Source organism: Solanum dulcamara, chromosome 3 (genome assembly GCF_947179165.1).
Source record: "Solanum dulcamara chromosome 3, daSolDulc1.2, whole genome shotgun sequence".
NCBI lineage: Eukaryota > Viridiplantae > Streptophyta > Magnoliopsida > Solanales > Solanaceae > Solanum > Solanum dulcamara.
Window position 1 is genome coordinate 9,117,295 of NC_077239.1, and position 20,206 is coordinate 9,137,500.

At 31.4% G+C, this 20,206-nt stretch overlaps 2 protein-coding genes across 2 annotated transcripts; one reads left to right on the plus strand and one right to left on the minus strand.

The window, feature by feature from the left end:
- The first annotated feature begins 13,181 nt into the window (after window positions 1-13,181).
- LOC129882376 (clathrin light chain 2-like) lies at window positions 13,182-17,155 on the plus strand. Its single transcript, XM_055956638.1, has 3 exons — window positions 13,182-13,517; window positions 15,434-15,587; window positions 16,539-17,155. Exons 1-3 carry the CDS (start codon window positions 13,282-13,284, stop codon window positions 16,881-16,883), a joined length of 735 nt encoding a protein of 244 aa, XP_055812613.1. The 5' UTR covers window positions 13,182-13,281; the 3' UTR covers window positions 16,884-17,155.
- A 68-nt stretch (window positions 17,156-17,223) lies between these two features.
- Window positions 17,224-19,868, minus strand: LOC129882375 (putative serine/threonine-protein kinase). Its single transcript, XM_055956637.1, has 7 exons — window positions 19,782-19,868; window positions 19,578-19,690; window positions 19,110-19,222; window positions 18,418-18,628; window positions 18,008-18,245; window positions 17,774-17,924; window positions 17,224-17,665 (listed from the first exon to the last, which is right to left on the minus strand). Exons 2-7 carry the CDS (start codon window positions 19,639-19,641, stop codon window positions 17,306-17,308), a joined length of 1,137 nt encoding a protein of 378 aa, XP_055812612.1. The 5' UTR covers window positions 19,642-19,690; window positions 19,782-19,868; the 3' UTR covers window positions 17,224-17,305.
- Between the last annotated feature and the right edge of the window lie 338 nt (window positions 19,869-20,206).

Below are 20,206 nucleotides of genomic sequence, written 5' to 3' on the forward strand. Positions count from 1 at the left end.
TTTTCATAAATTGTATTACACACAATACTAAATTTAAAATATTATTATGACTATTAAAAATTAATATTTTGCGCGCACACATTCACTAGAAAAAGAAATAAATTATATAAATGAATAGATATTTGTAAGAAAAGAACTTTCAAATGGTAAGTCCAAACGTTTATATCAAGTGATATTATATTATAAATTGTTAGTATTGTAATTAATTTATAGTAATTTAACATGTCTTTCTATAAAATTATGAAACTTTAAAAAATGTGAATAAGTTTAAAGTTGAAAATAAATTATGTATAGATAAAAATAAAATTAAAATACCAGTGAAGTGATTTCTTTTTTCTTTTATTCACTTACATTATTATACAAATTCTCAAAATCATTTTCAAATGGGAAAATAAACCCACCTAAAAAAGAATTGAATTTAACCTCTAAACTAGAACACTTATATATTAAAAAGTATTTGATGGTATAACGCTACTAATTATTCTTCTTTACACTTATTTTTAATGTATACTTTTACCTTAATTTTTTTTACATGCATTCCAATTCTAAATTTTCTTCTGAATTTTTTTAAAATCATTATCAGATATTATAAAAATAACTCAACGTCATTGAATTATTTTTAAATTTTTGCATTGTTGAATCAAATCAACAACCCAGAAGTTTAAGACTAAATAAAATAAAAACAAAATCTTACTTGTAAGGCATATGAGCCCATGAGCTTCGTAAGACACATAGCCCCATGCACCTTATAGAAAGGTTTTGTTTTTTATTCAGTGTTTAATTTTTGGCGGTGTCGATTTGGAATGCATGTCAACTTTTTTAAGATAAGAAGTATATATTAAAATATAAGTGTAAAGAAGAATAATTAGAGCGTTATACATCAAATACTTTTTAATATATAAGTGTTCTAGTTTAGAGGTTAAATTCAATTCTTTTTTAGGTGGGTTTATTTTCCCATTTGAAAATGATTTTGAGAATTTGTATAATAATGTAAGTGAACAAAAGAAAAAAGAAATTACTTCACTATTATTGTAATTTAATTTTCAGCTGTTGATACCCAATTTTGATCCTTTACGGCGCAAATTAGCTATCAAGTTTCTTTAAATTTTAAATATTTTTTATAAAAAAACAAATGTTATTCTTAACTATTTTTATCCTTTTATAAGTTTTAGTATAATAAACATATTTCTATATAACTATATTTTTTATTACTATTTATGTGGTTATTCGAAAATCATCTCAAAAGATTTTATATTTTACTAAATACAATGTTAGTTAGGTTAGTTTAATTATAGTTTGTATTTTTGAAATTTTTAGTTTTTTCTAAAAAAAAAAAAACAACCTCCCACATCGAAAATTCATGAAGAATTTGATGTTTTTGATTCACACTGAGCTTTTGATATATGCATCCCAGTACTAATCCTATATAAATGCTCATATTCTCATTAAGAAGAGGGAAGAAGTGGGAGGTTTTTTAGCCACTCCAACGTTAGAAATTTTCTTAACTTGGCTAGAATTTTGGTCTCTTGTCCCCAGCCTAAAAGTTGTGAAAATTTTTAACTTTCAATCTATATTTTTTTGTTCAAGGAAAATAGGAGATTGAAGTCAAAATTTAGGCTAAGAACAGTGTTCTTATAACATCGAACCCACGAAGGTTCAAGTCTAAATTTTCAATTTTTCTTTTTGTGGATTGGAGTTCCATCAAGCTCTTGGGTGGTGGTGAAGTTGTCTTCCACTCATCGTCTTCAGTCTCGCTGTCCGGAAAGAGGTAAAATATTTTCGCAACTTTATTTTATTTAATTATTTCATGTTTTATATTTAGTTGATTCGTAGTCTTATTTTTTTTAGTTAGCATGTATTAAGAATAATTAGATTAATGATAGAAATTTCTTATAGTTAGCATGTGTTAGGATTAATTAGCTATCATGTGTTAGGATTATTTGATGAAAGCTCTTAGTTTTGTTCATTATTTTTTCAAATAGTTTTCTTTGACAATATAGATTTTCATGTTTTTAATTTCTTCTTTTAACATGATTTAGATAATAAAAATATGCTTAAAATTATTCATGGCCTAATTGATTTAAATTCTTTCTTTAAAATTTGAGCTAGTATAGCGTATATATTAAATCCGTGTTCTTTAGTTACTTGAATATATTTCTTTTTTTCTTTCCTTTGTTTACATATATGCATGTTGTTAGTCACTTCTAGGATGTCATCAATTTGACAACTTAAAATATCATGATATATTCCTTGGTTTAGCTTAAAATGAGTAAATGGTTATTTAATTTTTTTTGGTGCGTGTAATATCAATTTGAGTCCATCTTTGGACTTCATCTTTGCATATCATTGAGTTTTGAGTCTCCCATCATCTTGCTCAATTACTGAAAAGTTGATACATGGAAAAGAAGCTAATATACATGGTTTGAATATTGATATTGGGTTGTATACACGGAATAGAGGTGGAAAACGGTATTGTATATACTGATATATAGTGTATATATAGTCCAATATGTAAGAAAAAAATATTGTATACACTGATACACAGTGTATATACTGTTTGATATATATCATATATAGGGAACAAACAGGTGATATACAATGTGTATACAATTTGATATACAGAAATAATGTTGTATACATTGTATATAGTATATATACAATTCGATATACAGTGTATATGCAACTGTGATATACAGTGGAATTGAGCTTAAGGTCCAAAACGCAGATGACCCAACAGATTAGTCTAGGCATACAGAAAATAAGTGTCAGGTCATATTTTAATGTGTTATTTATTGTTTATTTATATTGATTCGGATTGTAATAATTTATTTACTTATGTTATTTATGTTTGCTTAGATATTAATTTTAATTTGTTTTAACTTAATTAGATTTCCCTAAAGATAAACCAATTCATGTTAATTTACTCTTTAAATGATTTTCGACATTTACTTAGTCATTTGATAAACTTTTTTTTTTATATCATGTATATTATTTTCAATGTTTAAGTTTGATCATTTTTTCTAAAAAATAATTTTAAGTCTTCGTTTCCTTTTAAATTAATATTTTCAAAAGTTAGTCAAATAATTTTTCAAATCGTCGGATAGCCGCACGTTATCGGCCACTTTGAATGTTTAACACCTTCTCAAAGTGGAAATAAGAACCTCGTACCTTTTTCTCTGAATTTTTAAGACTTAAATCTGTTAGGGTCTTTTAAATTAAGTTTTCCTAATTTCTTTAAAAATTAAGTGACGACTTTTCTTTTCTAAAATTAATTTTTTCTCTATAAAGTTAAAATTAATTTTAAACTATCTTTTTCCGATATAACATCATTTATACATAATTTATTTTCAACTATAAACTGGTCTACATTTTTTAAAGTTTCATAATTTTATAAAATATATATGTTAAAATCACTATAAATTACAATAATTAACAATTTAAAACATAATATCTCATAAAACAAACGTTTGGACTTAAAATTTGAAAGTTCTTTCTCTTATAAATATTCGTTCATTTATATAATTCATATTTTTTTCTGGTGCATGTGTGTGTACAAAGTAGTCATAATAATATTTTATATTTAGTATTGTGTGTGATATAATTTATGGAAAAAAAAAGGAGCTGAAACGTAAAAGGGGTTGAGGGGGGATCAGTAAAGGGAAGTGGGGGCGAGGTCGGCTGGGGCAGGAGGAGAATGGAGAAAAAGGTGGGATGCACAATATAGACACATAATAAATATTTGGGGAGATAATATCTCACGTGGTCACTCAACTTTAAATAATTCACTCAAAAAGTCACTCAATTTTAAATGGTTCACATAGAAAGTCACTCAATTTTATTTTGTATTCCAAAAATTACTCAACTTTGAATAGTTCACTTAAATAGTCCCTCAACTTTATTTTTGCAACCCAAAAATCACTTAACTATTAGTATTTTACTTAGAAAGTCATCCAACCAATTTACATACATTTTCTTTACATGTTGTTGAAATGTAATTTTTATTTTAAATTACTTTTTTTTATAATTAATAAAGTACCCATTTGAACTAGTAAACATGTTTCCACTTGTGAAAATAAGACAATTTTGCTATAGGAAAATTGGTGGAATATCAGATTGGTCCAGTTTGCTTTGATTAGTTAATAGGGCCATTAATTTCTCTTTGACCTAATACAATAGTCCTACCAACTTATTTGGCACAAAGATTAATAACGTAGGTATTAGTAACGTATGGATTAATAATGCATAAATTAGTAATGTATAGATTAGTAATGCAGAAATTATTTCATATCAAGTGTTTGGTTCATTGCTTCCTACTTAATTTTGTTTTTGGTTTAGAACTCTACTGTAACGATCTGTTTCAGTCGTTGGGGATAAGCCAACGGGGAAGGGATTTGGGCCAAAAAAACTTTTGAGCAATAATTTGGAAATTTTGAACCTAGGTCAAACTTAGACGAAATCTGTGTCAAGTGAGGTATCGGGTAATCAGATAATGGATGGGGGACTTAATTATGAATTCTATCGTTCGCCAAGATATTAAAGAGCATGTACGGCTTTACGGAATCAAATTCGAGCGAGTAGAACTTCTGTAATTGATCTTGGAGTGAAGGGCTGATTTTAGAACATCATGGTTTGAGGGTGTGTTGCGAAATGAAAATTTGGGACACGAGTAGCGAGTTTTTGTGTTCGTGCAATCCGCTACGACGAGACTATTCTCTCTATGGTGGGACTACCATGGCTGGATGGGTGTTGCCACGGCGGGGCAGTCACGAGTTTTAAGTTAGAAAAGTTCCAAAACAGTTTTTATTTCTGCTACTTCATTTTTTAGAAACCAAAATCAATCTAGGGCTTGTTCTTTTCAGTTTTCCACCTACTTCTTCGTCAAAGTTAAGTTAATCATTCCTCTAACTTGTAATTTGATTCCTAAATCTTAGAATCTATTGGAATTCTCTTAGGGAAAGGTTTTGGCCTAAAATTAATGGTGAAGAAGTCCTAATTGGGGGAGATGATCATGAAAGTGGCCAAGGGTTAAGATTTTGATATAATTCAGATATTGTAGTCCATTGTTCATTGACTACTTGTATTTCTTGATTGTTTTTAGACCAAGAACGAGTTAAGACTTTAGAAAAGGAAAAAACTCCAGTTCTTTAGAGTTCTCAGGACTTGTCTCGAGGTAAGTGGTGATTTATTTTTCCATTTGTGTTATATGTGCCTGTTAACTGCAGTAATAGTATAGAATGCATGTATGTGAATAGGGAAAGATAGAATGAACCTAATGAAATGACTATTGTGATTAATTACATGCAATGAACCAAATACCTAATTTTGCAAGTGTGTGAACTATTCATTGTGATTAAGATTGCGACTGTTTGATCGAATACCACGTTGGTACGTATTGGATCGGGTGTCATGCCAATACATAATTGAATCGGGTACCACATAAATACATATTGAATTGGATTCCACGCTGGTACATACTAACTATTGGACCGAGTTTCACACGGACACTTTAACAATTTAGGTATGAGTTCTATAAGAGGATCATTGTTGACTGTTGTATTTGAGATTGACATTGTGAAACTGTATATTATTTATGAAATGATAATTGACAATGTGTTCTATATATGTCTGTCTTTACTATGTTGTAGTTATTTGCGTATATTGCACTTACTGGATTGGCATGTGATCCTACTAGTACATGATTGTTGTGTGTATTGATACTGCACTTGGTATTTCCTTATTGAGTACATGGCATGTTCAGGCGCCTGTTGACAAACCTTAGTTAGGAGATTAATGACTACAGAATTCAAGGGTGAGCCAACTCTTTTAGGCTACTATGGATTCTCCTCATTCTTAATCCTTTTCTTTCGGACTTAGACTATTTCCAGACTTTATTTTATACGATTGTTCTTCTGAATTGCATCCCCTTACTCTAGACCTTTGGTAGAGTTTTAGTACAATGATATTTAGGTTCTAGGGGTTAACTTCCTCATTGTTTGTCTTGTTTGATTATTTTTTTTGAGTTTATGGGAACTTAGTTTGAAACTATTATTAAGAGTATCTTTCCACTTTTTTAAATGCCTATTTCTGTGTTAGGATGTTAGTTGGGGTATAGCGTTGGTTCTCCCACCGTGTCACGACCCGAATCCGGGTGTGATGGCACTCATCTCAACCCACAGAGATAAGTCAGCCTAGTACCCAACGAAAAGAAGATGCGGAAGAAAAAGAAAAGAATCAAAATTTAACTTAAGCGAAAACACGTAAAAGAAACTCAACATCCCCCAAGATTGGTTGTCTTGTGTACAAGCCACTAATTTATTATCGAAGTACGAAAAGAAATACAGTCACAATGTCTTTGTCTCTAGAATAGGACTAAAACATAAGAAAAGAGCAAGAGGTGTCCGCTAGATAGATGTAACAGCTATCTCGACACTCGGAATGATAGCCTCGGATGTAGTAGAAAATGCTAGAAGATCAAGCAGGTCCGGGCTCACAACCTACACAAGTGTGGAAGCAAGGGGTGAGTACCAAACAACACGGTACTCAGCAAGTGGATAACTAAAACTAAGCAAAACATAATAGATACAAGTACTCCTGTCCTCCCAACCGAACCTCCTTAACTACAACCTGCATAAAATCAGCCCAACTCTACACTTGTACAATAACAACAGTAATACAGTCCATAAATACCCATCAATAGTCTCGTCAATGAATCATACCAAGTCAAGTTCAGCACACACAGAGCAATATGGGGGTAAACACAAATTCACAAATATCAGAAAGGTGCAATGCAGTGCAATGAAATGATGCATGCCTATCCTATCGGTACACATCCACTGAATCACAGTCCAGAACCCATGGGGGACATTTCTGTCCATGTAACCTGCCACGGAGCGTGTTACCCGTCCCCTCAATATATATATATATCCTGCCACGGAGCGTGTGGTCCGACCCCTTTATTTCATAATACCTGCCACGGAGCGTGTGGCCTGATCCCTGTGTTTCATAATACCTGCCACGGAGCGTGTGGCCCGACCCCTTTTGTTTCATAATACTTGCCACGGAGCGTGTGGCCCGAACCCTTTTGTTTCATATCATTTTCAATCTCAACACAATATGTCAGAACCAATGTAATCAATTCATATTCATATAATTCACGATAATAACATGACAACAACAATAATTTTTTTTGCTATCTCACATCAACATAGTCATTGCACCTGTCCAAAATAAATCCACAATCACAACATATCAATTCCACCAATACATGTCATTAGATCACCATTTTATACCCCTCATATTCATTTTTAAAGGCCAATCATATAGTCAATAACTCAGTCCAATTCTCATTACTCCCTAGTATACATGACACGGAAAATACAAGCATCTATAAGCTTAAACTGAGGTTTAGAAATTCACTTGCCTTAATTAATCAAGTAATCACTTCGGGACTTGAGCCTTCCCTTTTCGTTGGGCTTTCAAATAAGTATAAACTAATCAAATAAATAACCACAATAAGATTTCAAAACTAACAACACACATATTATTATATGTCTAGCTTAGACCAAAAATTAACTCACCCAAATTCTATAGTCAAGTCCTAAATACCAAATCTAGGGTTAGGTCTCAATTTTTATTTTTCAAATATCATAAATCTAATGAAATTCATATAAGATAATACACCTAATATTTAATTACCTATCTCATTATATCAAAACTTGAATAATATATAATAGCTAACAAATTAAAACAACCCAGCTAATTAACTGAACCGATGACGACACTTGCAAAAGCGATTTGGAAAACCTGATCGACTTGCCATTGTTATACAATTATTTTTCCATCATCATCAAACAATTATCCAATCAATATCTCATTTGGTTGCACTATGAAATTCTTAGCAGCAGTAGCCAATAACAATAACATAATGTTAATCACTATTGCCAATGTTGAAGTCATCATTACTCCCAATTTATAACCTAAAATATGTTTCCCAATTTCCTAGAAAAGAATTACTACAACAACATATCCTCTTAACCTCACTATTTCACATTATATCCTAGGAATTACAGCCTAGCACCAAAAATATAAAAACTTAGAGATAACCCTCACCTGCAATTTGTCTCGTCGGCTCCCACGTCTCCACAAGGTAAGTCGCTGCTCTACTTTTCTAATTTAATTAAGTATTAAAAATGACAAACTCCCACTAACCTATTTTAATATATAGGCTAAATCATGATATTTAAATAAATTAACAGTTTAGCCCATCAATTTATATTAATTATCTAAAATTACCCGTCAATTAATTAATTGTAGTTACCGAAAAATCAAAATTTCTAATTTAAATTTACGGAGAGAATATTTTAAGGAAGAGAGATGTCTCATTCTCAAAATGACCAAATGGGTCATTATACACCGGAGGGTTAGTGTGGGTGCCACTCATGGCCGGTTTGGGGCGTGACATCTACAAAAAGTTTCTTTTCAATTATACCCTTGAATTATTATGAAATTTTTTATTTCATGTAATTGGGTCAATATTGATAATTGTTGGACAATATTTTTTTTTGTGGCCTTCTAACTAGCTAGGAGAAGAATAATTTTGTCGCCATATTTGCTATTTTCTCACTTGAATTATTTGAGGGTAAATAATTGTCATCTTAATAAATTGATCACTCACAAAACATTAATTTTCAATTTTATAAAGATAGATCATCTACTTTTAAAACCAAAAAGACGGTAAACAATAGTAAAATCGAATAAACCATCGACGTTTACACATAAAATTGCAAGTTATAGTTTTAATATGGAGTGAATATCTTAAAATGTCACTCAACTTTGATAATAGCAAAGTCATTAAACTTTGTTTTGTGTCAATAAATCACTCAATTAGGCATTTGTATCAACAAAATTACTCAACTAAATTTTAAAAACCCATTAAAAATTTTAACAGATAAACTTAATTAGTAAAATAAATATTATGATCGTACTATATATTTAAAATTTACAATGTATCATCATCGGTGCTTTAAATGAAAAAAAAATGATCGATGCTTTTCTACCATTTTTTTTAACTAAGTAGACATTACGTAAGAACACATAATACTGTTGCCAAGTTTGATTAAATATTGACAAATTAAAGAAGAGAATTTTTCTTAATGATGATCATATACTATCCTTCTTTATGTTGATCAATTTGAATGTGTTACTCCAGTAAAATAACACTAATTATTTATCTAATTTACAGTATATTAATTATTTAGTAACAAACAACTCTCTCTAAATAATAAGATTTGTAAGATAATTTATTTAAATAAATTTACTAGTATAAAACTACAAATATAAAACATAAAATCAAGAAAATAAACAAAACATATTAAAAGAATTTGAGGAGTATTTTTATCTCTACATATTTAATCCCATGATATTAAATTCTATGTATTAATAATACCACCAAACTGAATGTATTAGTTATACACCCTATAATATATATATATAACTAATACATGTATTAGTTACACATAGACCCAAAATTCCTATCAAACGACTCCGTAGAATTTGGAGTATTTTGAAAAAATAACAAACAAGAATCGAAGTATTATACTGTGTAAATGAATTTCCACATTAATTAATTTTTTCGTTTTACATGAAATTACAAACTTCTTGAGCTCAAAGGAAGGAATGATTTTTAACTTGCTAATCTACTCCATGTTAACTTCAAACTTTTTGCTCTTCTTATTGTCGAGCAAAACAGAGAAGGTAACATTATACCATATCAAGAAATAAATATGTATCATCACATTAATAATTGGGAAAATTATGCGGTATGATAAATCTTACTACTATATTATGCATTTAGGGTATAGTTTAAAATAATTACGGCTTGCAATAAACATAGCTATCTATTTACGCGGTATGACAAATCTCGCTTGCCAGATATACAAATATATATGTCTACCAATTACCATTATACAATTTTTCTGACAAATATACATATATACAATTTGACAGATATACATTTACAATTCGCCTCTCTCCTCCCTCTCTCGATATCGCTCGCCTCTCTCCTCCTCTCTCTTAATCTCCCTTACCAGATATACAAATACATATGTAGATCAGTGTTTGTATGTTTCGATATACAAATAATTCGTGGGTATAACATTTGTATAATTCGCTACAACTTTTATATAATGAAAAATTTATGTTTGTCATTATAAATAATTAGAGAAATTATACACGTATGAAATAATTATGCTTAAAAGGTTTGCCATATCTGAAAATTCCCATTAATAATTTCATAAAAAGAAAAAAACACTAGAAAAGAAAATAAAATAAAAAAAGGAATTTTGTCAATATAATAGGAAAATAAGAGAAAAGAAAGTACTAGAACTGAAAATGAAAGAATTTTGCCGTTTTTCAAGGAATTTATACTTAAATACTTGGAGTAGATTCAATAATAATTAAAATGGATATCTTATCATTTGATTCATTTCTAAAACATTTGGTTTGAAATAAAAATTATATTTCAACAAAATTTAATTAAAAAATATTTAAATTGATTAAATGACTATCCAAGTGAAATATCAATAGTTAATTAATTTTGAGATTATAAAAAAAAAGTTAAATTACTTTTTATGTGAATTATTTAAAGGTGAGTAAATTATTTAAAATTGAGTGAACATCTGAGATAAGAAATATTATCTCGATGTTTGTATACACTATCATTAATTAACCAATAATAATAACATAATCTAGAATTTGAAAAAGATGATACATGGTATACGTAATCTTACCCTTATGCCTTTTATATTTTATTATATTTAAATAACTTAATCATAACAAATTGAATTAATTTATAAATACCTTATGCGAATATTATATGTGTATTTAAAATAAGCGGAATAACCTGAGAGACCTTTGTACTTAACTCGAATTGTAAACTGAATCCTTCTATTCTGATATTGTCAACTGAATACTTAAACTCAATAAAACACAATCTTTTAGACCCCTTTTGCTTTACGTATACTTCAAACTACTAATTAAAATGACTCATCATCATCCACATCAGATTTTTAATGACACCTAATTTATTTTTTATTTGATTTTAAAATTTTTAATTTCTTTTTTTTTTTCACTCCTTCCTTCACTATCCATATGCTTGACAACATCTCTCCATTTTTTACACCAGAGACACCATTTTAAATCTTGCATCCATATCGTAATATCACTGCCTTAAACTTTTTCTCCAATTTTTAATGTCCAAAACTTTTTTGACACATTTTTTGGAACAGTCTCTATTCACCACTTGAATCACTGTGAAGCCCTTCCTCCATTGATGCCAAAGAACCATACTAAAAAAATACTTTAATATGCTTTAACATTTGCACACAATTTTACACAACACCACTCTACCTAATTTCACAAAGACGGACAATCACTCTTCACTCTCCAAGACCATCAGATTTTTGTCACCTCATCATCTCTGAATTACCCCCTCCCGCCGATAACTTCTCTATTTATATTTTATCTAACAAAAAATGAAGTAATTACGTCCAATAAAGAATTTCTGAATTTTTTAAATCACATTAAAAATTGTGAAAATGGAAAAAGGGAGAAAGAGCGAGAAATGGGGGATTGGGGGTGGGGGGACCGGGGGGGGGGAGAGAATGGTAGTGGTGCTGGGTAGAGAAAAAAAATTGTGGGGTTGGGGTGGGTGGGGGTGGGAAAAAAAGAAAGAGGTGAAAAATTTTATATTTTATTTTAAATTTGTTTTTATCCTTATATTTTATTTTTATTTTAACTATTGTTAACTTCAAATTTTATGTTCACGCTCTTGAAACACGTGAGATCACATATTTATTCCAATTCAGCTATTAAATTGTCATATAGGCTTGATCAATAATGAGAAGGGTTTAAAAAAATTATATTTTATTAAATTTAAATATTTAATTGACAATATCATAAATAAAATGATTCAATTTACGATTCAAGTCAAGTATAATGGTCTATTAGGTCATTCTGCCTTTAAAATGTCATTTTACTTTAATAACAAAATGCATAGCAGCCGACTAAGCAAAAGTCAATTGCACTGCTAATAAGCTAATAGGACCTTTAGAATATTTGCTAATAGCAGCCAGCCACGTGTATTCAAGGTGTCAATGGGCATGTCTTCGTTGAGAAATTATTTTAAAAACAATATATATATATATATATATATATATATATAGTTTTTACTAAATACTATTTTGTAATTTTTTTCCAGTTTTATTGCCATACCTTTTCATTTAAAATAGCAGAGTTTAGAGTAGAATTTCAAGTTTCAGTCTGAATTTGAAAATCAAATTACAAAAATTTTAACAAATTTTTACTGGATACTATGTTATATTTTTTTTCCAGTTTTATTACTATAACTTTTTTATTTAAAATGCCAGAACTTAAAGTAGCACAGTCAAACTTTTCAAGTTTTAGTCTGAATATGAATGTTAAATTACAAAAATTTCAATAAATTTTTACTGGATACTATTTTGTATTTTTTCCAATGTTATTGCTATAACTTTTTCATTTAAAATGTCACTTAAAATAGCATAGTCGAACTTTTCAAGTTTTAGTCTGATTTCGAAAATTGAATGACAAAAAATTTAATAAATTCTTACTAGATACTTACTATTTTATCTTCTTTTTTTTTTTCAATTTTACTGCTATAATTTTTTCATTTGAAATGTCAGAACTTAAAGTAGCATAGTCAAACTTTTCAAATTTTAGTCTGAATTCAAAAATTAAATTACGAAAATTTTAAATAAATTTTTACTAGATTTTATTTTATATATTTTTCCAATTTTATTACTATAAACTTTTTATTTAAAATGTCAGAACTTAAAATAGCATAGTCAAACTTTTCAAGTTTTAGTTTGAATTCGAAAATCAAATTACAAAAAATTAATTATTTTAAATCACAAAATTATTACTATAGATTATAATTGTTTCGAATTTATTTGAATTTTTTTTATAAACATAATTTAAACTGGCCTTCGTAATTTCACATTATTATAAAATAAGAAAAAGAAATAAATTTATCACTTCACACTTGGTGTAATTATTCCAAAAGCCAAGACCCTATAGAAAGTTGACACGTGTTGTAATGTAGGAAAATGCGATATGTGTGATTACTGCCTCGAGTGCTTTTACACTAATTGATTTCTTCTCTGCTGACTCTCTAGGAGAGAAAACGAACAAACACACACACAACTGAAATTGCGGGAAAGGACAAAAAATAAAGAGGAGTCCGCCATGTCATCACACGACCCCGTCAACGGCACCGGCACCGGCACCGGCGCTGCTGCGATGACTCCGCCGTTGGACGACGGCGGAGACTTTGAAGGTGCTACTGAAGACTCCGGAGTCTACGTTTTTGGTTCGGAGACGGTGATGTCTGAAACTCGGTCCACCGGAGAAAATGGACCGATTCTCCCTACGCCAGAACGTATGGTGGCGGAGGAAGGTTTTGCTCTGAGAGAATGGCGGCGGTGAGCTTTAATTTTTATTTTTTTTAATTTCTCGGCTTTAAATTTTCTGCATGCAAAGACATATATATATATGTATTATATTTGTATAACATGATTTGATTGACTAAAATTGATAAATTCCTTCTGGATTTTTGCGATTATCATGCTTGTTTAGGGTAAGAGAGAATCTGTAGCTACTGATTTTTGCAAAAAGCTGTTCTAGTCAACTGTATTTTCTTTCCCGATCAGTAAGCTTTTTTTTTTTTATTATTTTTTTATCAGTAAGTTTAGTTAATTATTTGTCTATCAAAATATGTGATCTATGGAGAGGAGCCTTGACCCAACGGTAAGAGTTGTTGTCTCATGATCATGAGATCATGGGTTGGATCCGTGGAAATAGCCTTGTGTAAGGCTCTGTTCAGTAAACCTAATGTCCTGCCCTTTTCTGGGCTCGCACAGCGGGAGCTTAGTGCAAAGGCTGCTGGTATTATGAATTTGATTGCTTCGATAATTTAATTTACTTTGTTCGTTCTCTCCAAGAAATTTATGCTTACGATGTTTGTAATTTGAATTAGACTTATGAGTAGTGCTTACAATGTTTGTTGCCAAGTGAACAAGTGCCGCCTTTTCTTTTTTGTTGTTTTATCTCGAAAAGATAGTTGTAGTAGTTCATAAAACCCATGAACTCGATACTCCTTTTGTCCCAATTTATAGGACTCATTTTTCTTTTTAGTCGGTGTCAAAAAGAATGACATATTTGTATATTTAATAACAATTTAACTTTAAAATAACTATTTTACCCTTAAAGAAATGATTTATAGCCCCAAAAACATCTATAACTTATTTTAGACCACAAGTTTCTAAAGTCTATCGTTCTTTCTTAAACTCCGTGTCAAGACAAACTACATCACATATGAATTGAGACTGAGGGAGTAGTGGTTTATAAAAACTATGAGAAGTTCAATTCTCATTTTGTTTGTTTTTCTTTTTCAGAAATAATGTTTTATTTTACAATTTGATAACCACTTCTTTAACAGAGAATCAGAATTGGATTTTGATGTAGTCAACTCCTAAGATTAATTCATTAAAGAAGAAAATTCTCTAAATACATTTGTGATAAATGAGTTCCCTATGACATGGTCTTGCAATGTGGTAGTCAATAGGGGATCCATAACTTTAAGTTAGTGGGTGGTCCGAAGATAAATTCGTTGAAGAAAATTCTGTTAATACTTTTGAGGAGGTCTGTGATTACTTATTGATAACAGAGTTGTGTATGACATAATCTTGCCATGTCATAGTTAGAGACGGATCCAAGATTTTAAGCTAGTGGCTGTGGAGTAATCACTACTTAACTTTGACAAGGGTTTCGAACTTAACATAGATTTACATTTTAAAAAAAATTCACTATATATCTGCTGGTAGCACTCGTTTCCTTCAACATTTCAGTCCATGGTGGCAGTTGACTTGAGTTTACCTTCTAAGCGCCGAAGGAAATTTTGTGATTCTTTTTACCCTTAAAGATTCTCTGAAGTTGATACGAAGTAGAATACCGACTAGTTCATTGTTGATATGCAGTGTACATATGTGTTTGTGCATTGTACAAAGCTTCTTTACTTGTGTGTAAATGTGATGCTTTTCTTGTTAACACTGTGAAAAGATTGTGTTTATTGTGCAATCTCAAGCTTCACACATAATTCTCTAGTCGAGCATATCTCAGCTTATGCCTTTGACCTTTTATTTCGTAGTTAGCAAGTAATATATAGTGTATCCCTATGATACATTGAAACTCACTATTTCCAATTTACGTTTGTGTAGTGATTTACATTCTAGTTCGCATACTATCTTATTCCTTTGTTGTATGTTTATGAGATGAAATTACAAGATTACTTTTCTGGATCTCCTTAGCTGAGAGGTGTAATATCTGTTTCATTTTCCAGATTGAACGCCATACGGCTGGAGGAGAAGGAGAAAAGGGAGAAAGAAATTGTTAGGGAAATCATTGAAGAAGCAGAGGAATACAAAAGAGAGTACTATAGGAAATGGAAACTTAGATGTGAGAACAACATAGCTGCTAACCGGGAGAAGGAGAAGGTGAGACCTATAGCTATAAAAATTAAAAGTCTTTCTGAGGCATTTTACTTAAATTTACGGTTAGTTAACTAGTTTTGGCATAAATTTGCTAGTGCTGTGTGCTTGTTTTCCAAACAGTTGCTTTAGTTGGAAGGAAAATTATCACTGGTCTGACATATCATGCATCTAGTTACCTTCTCTTCCTAGTTGTTGCGTTCAACTCTTCGGAATAGGATATGAACATAGAGACAGGGAGGATTAACCTAGTAAAAGTACTATCAATTTTTAAATCATGTTACTTTTTACTCTCTCTTTTTAAGTTACCAATTTAATTAAAAAAAATAGGTTGTCACTTTCTAGTCAACCATGTTTTTTTTTGCTTCGGTTATCGTATTATTTGCTATTGCTACTGTTTAGTTTTTCATTATTTGCTTTAAATTGTTTGTGTGATTACACTAGTTATGTTGTTTGTTTGTTGCTTCCTTTAAATTGCTATATTTGAGTCGAGGGTCTTTCGGATACCTCTCTACCTTCCCAAGGGGTATGTGTGAGGGGGTGGGGTAGGGTGGGGGGTCTGCGTACTCACCTTGATCCCTAGACCTCACTTATGAGATTACATTGGGTATGTTGTTGTTAGTACTTTCTACTCAACCATGCAGGCACACAGAAAAGCAGTTGCTACATTTATCTGTTTACATTTCATATGATTTAGCGTTAGCATTGCGTAAGAGGTGTAAATTAATTTTTGAAAGTTGAAATTTTCCACCAGTTATCAAATTGTGCTGATAACCTTTAGTACAATCTATGCTGAGTATTTGTGCTTTAGTGAGATTTATTTGCTAATCTGCAGAGAGTTAATGTCTTTGGTTATATGGTTTGTCAAATCTCTAATCGTAGTCCCACAGTACGGCAAGTTCCTCCCCAGTCAATCGATGTGTTGGAGTTCATGTGTCATCTTTTTCTTTTTTTCAGTTATTCTTGGCAAACCAAGAGAAGTTCCATACTGAAGCTAATAAATCTTATTGGAAGGCAATTGGAGAGCTTATCCCAAAGGAGGTCCCGACCATAGAAAAGAAAGGAAAGAAGGATAAGGAGAAGCAGGCATCCATCATTGTCATCCAAGGACCCAAACCTGGCAGGCCAACTGAACTCTCTAGAATGCGTCAAATACTTGTGAAACTCAAACACAACCCGCCTGCACATATGAAGTCTTCACCAAAACCATCTTCAGAACCTGGAAAAGATGCAAAGACAGGAACAGAAACTTCTGTTGCATCTGCGTCTGCAAAGCCTCAAGCTACTACTGCAGCACCTTGAAGGCTTATCCACTGCTGCATAATGAAAATGCTACTGTGTTGATCATGTAAAGCAATCATCCTTTACGTTAACTTAAATGTTATGTGAGTTTGAGAATAACTCCTATCAGGAAGTCTTTACCTTCATTTCTAGTTTTAGGAGCTAATATGTGCATAAAGAAAAGTTTCTCCTAGTTTCTATCCTTTACTGTGTTCAATGTTCATAGTCTCAGCTGTAAACTACATCTTCATATCTGAAATTTGGAGTTGCATAGTGTAGCTCATTCTGTGTGATTGTCTCTCTTTCTTCCTTATCAGCTACTGCAAACTTTACATTACATGAGAAAATTTATAAAAAGGGGCAAGTCTAATGAGAGAATACATTTACTCCTTGCCATCAGCTCAGCAATATACAAGTATAAAGAACAAGAACACCAGTTAACATTATCTAGGAAGCATTTGGGTGACACTCTGAAAACTCTCAAACTTTGTTGATGTTGCAAAAGGATTTACAGATGGCACCCCATTCTTCCCCGCGGAGGATGATTTCTGCAGACTACCATAACTTGATCGTTTCAAGCTATGTGGTCTATAAACTCCTGGTTCAGTTAACGACTTCTCGTTGAGGTTGACTTCTTTAGACAACATCTCAAGCACTTGTTTCATATTAGGTCTTTGGGTAGGTGCAGCTTGTGTGCAAAAGAGAGCAACTTTGATGAAGCGCAGTAATTCAGCTTCTGAATACTCTGTTAGCTCTGGATCAACGATTTCCAGAAGTCGCCCTTCTTCTCTAAGCTTCCATACCTGCAACGCGTAAACCTTGAAAATCTAGTATTTTTAACTGACTTTCATCTCAAACATTATTATTACTGATGAATCTTGAAGATAATAAAGCTGAAAGTATAGTCCTACCCATTCCACCAGAACCAAGAGATCCACTCCAAATGCTGATTTACTACTGCTTCTTCCACTTATGATTTCAAGTACAAGAACTCCGAAACTGTAGACATCTGCCTTTTTCGTGAGTTGTCCAAACAAGGCATACTCAGGAGAAAGATAACCTCTGTACATCGGAATACTTTAGTGAGACGAGACAAGAGAGGAAGATCGAATGTTATGAAGCTGAAATTCAATGGAACTACTCACATTGTTCCTGCTACTCGCGTACTTAGATGAGTGACATTTTCAGGAAAAAGCTTAGCCAGACCAAAATCTCCAATTTTAGGATGAAGATTTTCATCTATAAGAATATTACTAGCCTTAATATCTCGATGAACAATCGGTGGTGAGGCCTCCTCATGAAGAAATGCTAAACCAGATGCTGTACCTAAACATATAGCAACTCTTTGAGGCCAATTCAGGGCAACACGTTTACCGTTAGAACCTGCAATGACAATTTTACCCCATGAAAACATGACCTGCTTTACTCGTCCAAGTTTGGGCGGGTAAATGACAACCCATTTTAAAACATCCAGATTCAATCCAATTCGCTCATTTGACATCTCTAACTTCAACTATGACATGTTGATTTTGGTTCAAAATAAGTTTAACATTACCTAGTAAAGCACTGGCAAGGCTATTATTCTCCAAGTATTCATATATCAACATTCTATTGCCACTCTCAACACAACAACCAATCAACTGAACAAGATTTGGATGTTGGGTACTTGAAATCATATTAATCTCTGTCAAGAATTCCTTGGTCCCTTGTTTTGATTCAGCAGAGAGACATTTAATGGCAACATAAGTTCCATCTCTCAAAACTCCCTACATTTAAACAACAAAGTTGCATAAGTATAGAGAGTGGAAATACTTATAAGATTTAACTTATATATTTATACTCAGTGTGTATTTTTTTGCTATTAATGTAGCAGGTAATCTACCTTATTATTATTTTATTTTTTATGACAGTAGTGTCCGAGTCAGTTTAATACCTCACTATTCCACCGGAGATCTGCTATCTCCACCAACACGTAACAAGGTAACTCTACCCATCAAAGCTTAGTCGAATTGGAAGAAATTACCTAATTTTTGCCTCCGTTGAAATTTGAACCTAAGACTTCATCAACCATTAGATCAGGCCATTAGATGCCCTTATTTTCAACTTACCAATCCCAGTTAGTCATGTTTTAATAGGTGACTTGACAGTAATTTTTTTTCTCCTAAACTTTCAATTTATACAAGTTAAGTACTTAATAACTAGCAATACACAAGGACCACTTAAAAGGCAGAAAAAAGAGATGATTACCTTATAAACAACTCCAAAACCACCACCTCCTATCTTGTTAGATGGATGAAAATGCCCTGTTGCTGATCTCAATGAGTTATAGGAAAAAAGCCTCACATTGTTGGTCGTGATCTCTAAACAATTTTGAACACAAGAACAACAATTAAATACTAAAATTTTATTCCCCACAAGTTTCAAATTCATGATGTGCACCTAACCGTTAAATCATGCGCACTCTTCTAAAATAAATGTCATGATACAAAGTGAATTGGTCATTCCGGGCAACAAGCCCGCGAAACACAACAAAATTTTACACTTGTACCAACATAATAACATAGTCGAAGATAGAAAAAAAAAATAGAACAGGATATACCACAATTGTTTCACTAGATCTATATTGTTGACGGATCTTAATTCAATTTTAGAAAAGAAAAAAAAAGTAGTCACCATGATCTTCTTCTTTTCTTTTTTTTTTGGGAGTGTACTTACCTTGGACTTGAGTCTCTCTATTGTGTTTACATGATTGCAAAACTCCAAAGCAACTCCAACCCATTGGAGAAATACTCAAACTTTCTTAACTTTCTATCACCTAATTAATATTTCTGCAAAATAATGGAAAAGGAAAGAGAAACAATTTACTTGGTCAAATGGGAAAAACATGAAAATTTAGATACTGTAATAATATAAACGTACATGATTTTTTGGCGTGATTGAAAATCGAAAGCCATTAGTGAGAAGAGAGTTGAAATGGCTATAGACAACTTTATAGTTGAGTACAGATATAACTTTCTACTTATGTAATAAATTCAATTCCTATTATAATTAAATGTATTTTATAGTACTATCTAGCCAGAGAGGGGGTTATTATTATACGTACGTACGTAAAATAAATTAAGATAAGCGGGGTTGGCCAAGGTCAACAAAATTAGCCTCCATTGAGGTTGACTTTTTTTTTTTTTTACATTAAAGTTCGATTAATTCAAATTCATAAAGATCTATTTCAAAATATGCACTCCCCTATTAAAAAATATTTGTATTCAAAATTTAAAATTAAAATCGTTGATTAAAAAAGAAGCAACCTCATAAAATATGAGAGTGACAACATATTTGATGCACTA

Coding starts and splice junctions, on each gene's coding strand:
- LOC129882375 (XM_055956637.1), bottom strand. CDS start 19,641: ATGGGTTGGAGTTGCTTTGGAGTTTTGCAATCATGTAAACACAATAGA. Junction 19,223..19,577: donor TAGAGAGACTCAAGTCCAAG/GTAAGTACACTC, acceptor AAAATTGTTTAG/AGATCACGACCAACAATGTG. Junction 18,629..19,109: donor GTTTTGGAGTTGTTTATAAG/GTAATCATCTCT, acceptor GTTTAAATGTAG/GGAGTTTTGAGAGATGGAAC.
- LOC129882376 (XM_055956638.1), top strand. CDS start 13,282: ATGTCATCACACGACCCCGTCAACGGCACCGGCACCGGCACCGGCGCT. Junction 13,518..15,433: donor GCTCTGAGAGAATGGCGGCG/GTGAGCTTTAAT, acceptor TTCATTTTCCAG/ATTGAACGCCATACGGCTGG. Junction 15,588..16,538: donor CTAACCGGGAGAAGGAGAAG/GTGAGACCTATA, acceptor TCTTTTTTTCAG/TTATTCTTGGCAAACCAAGA.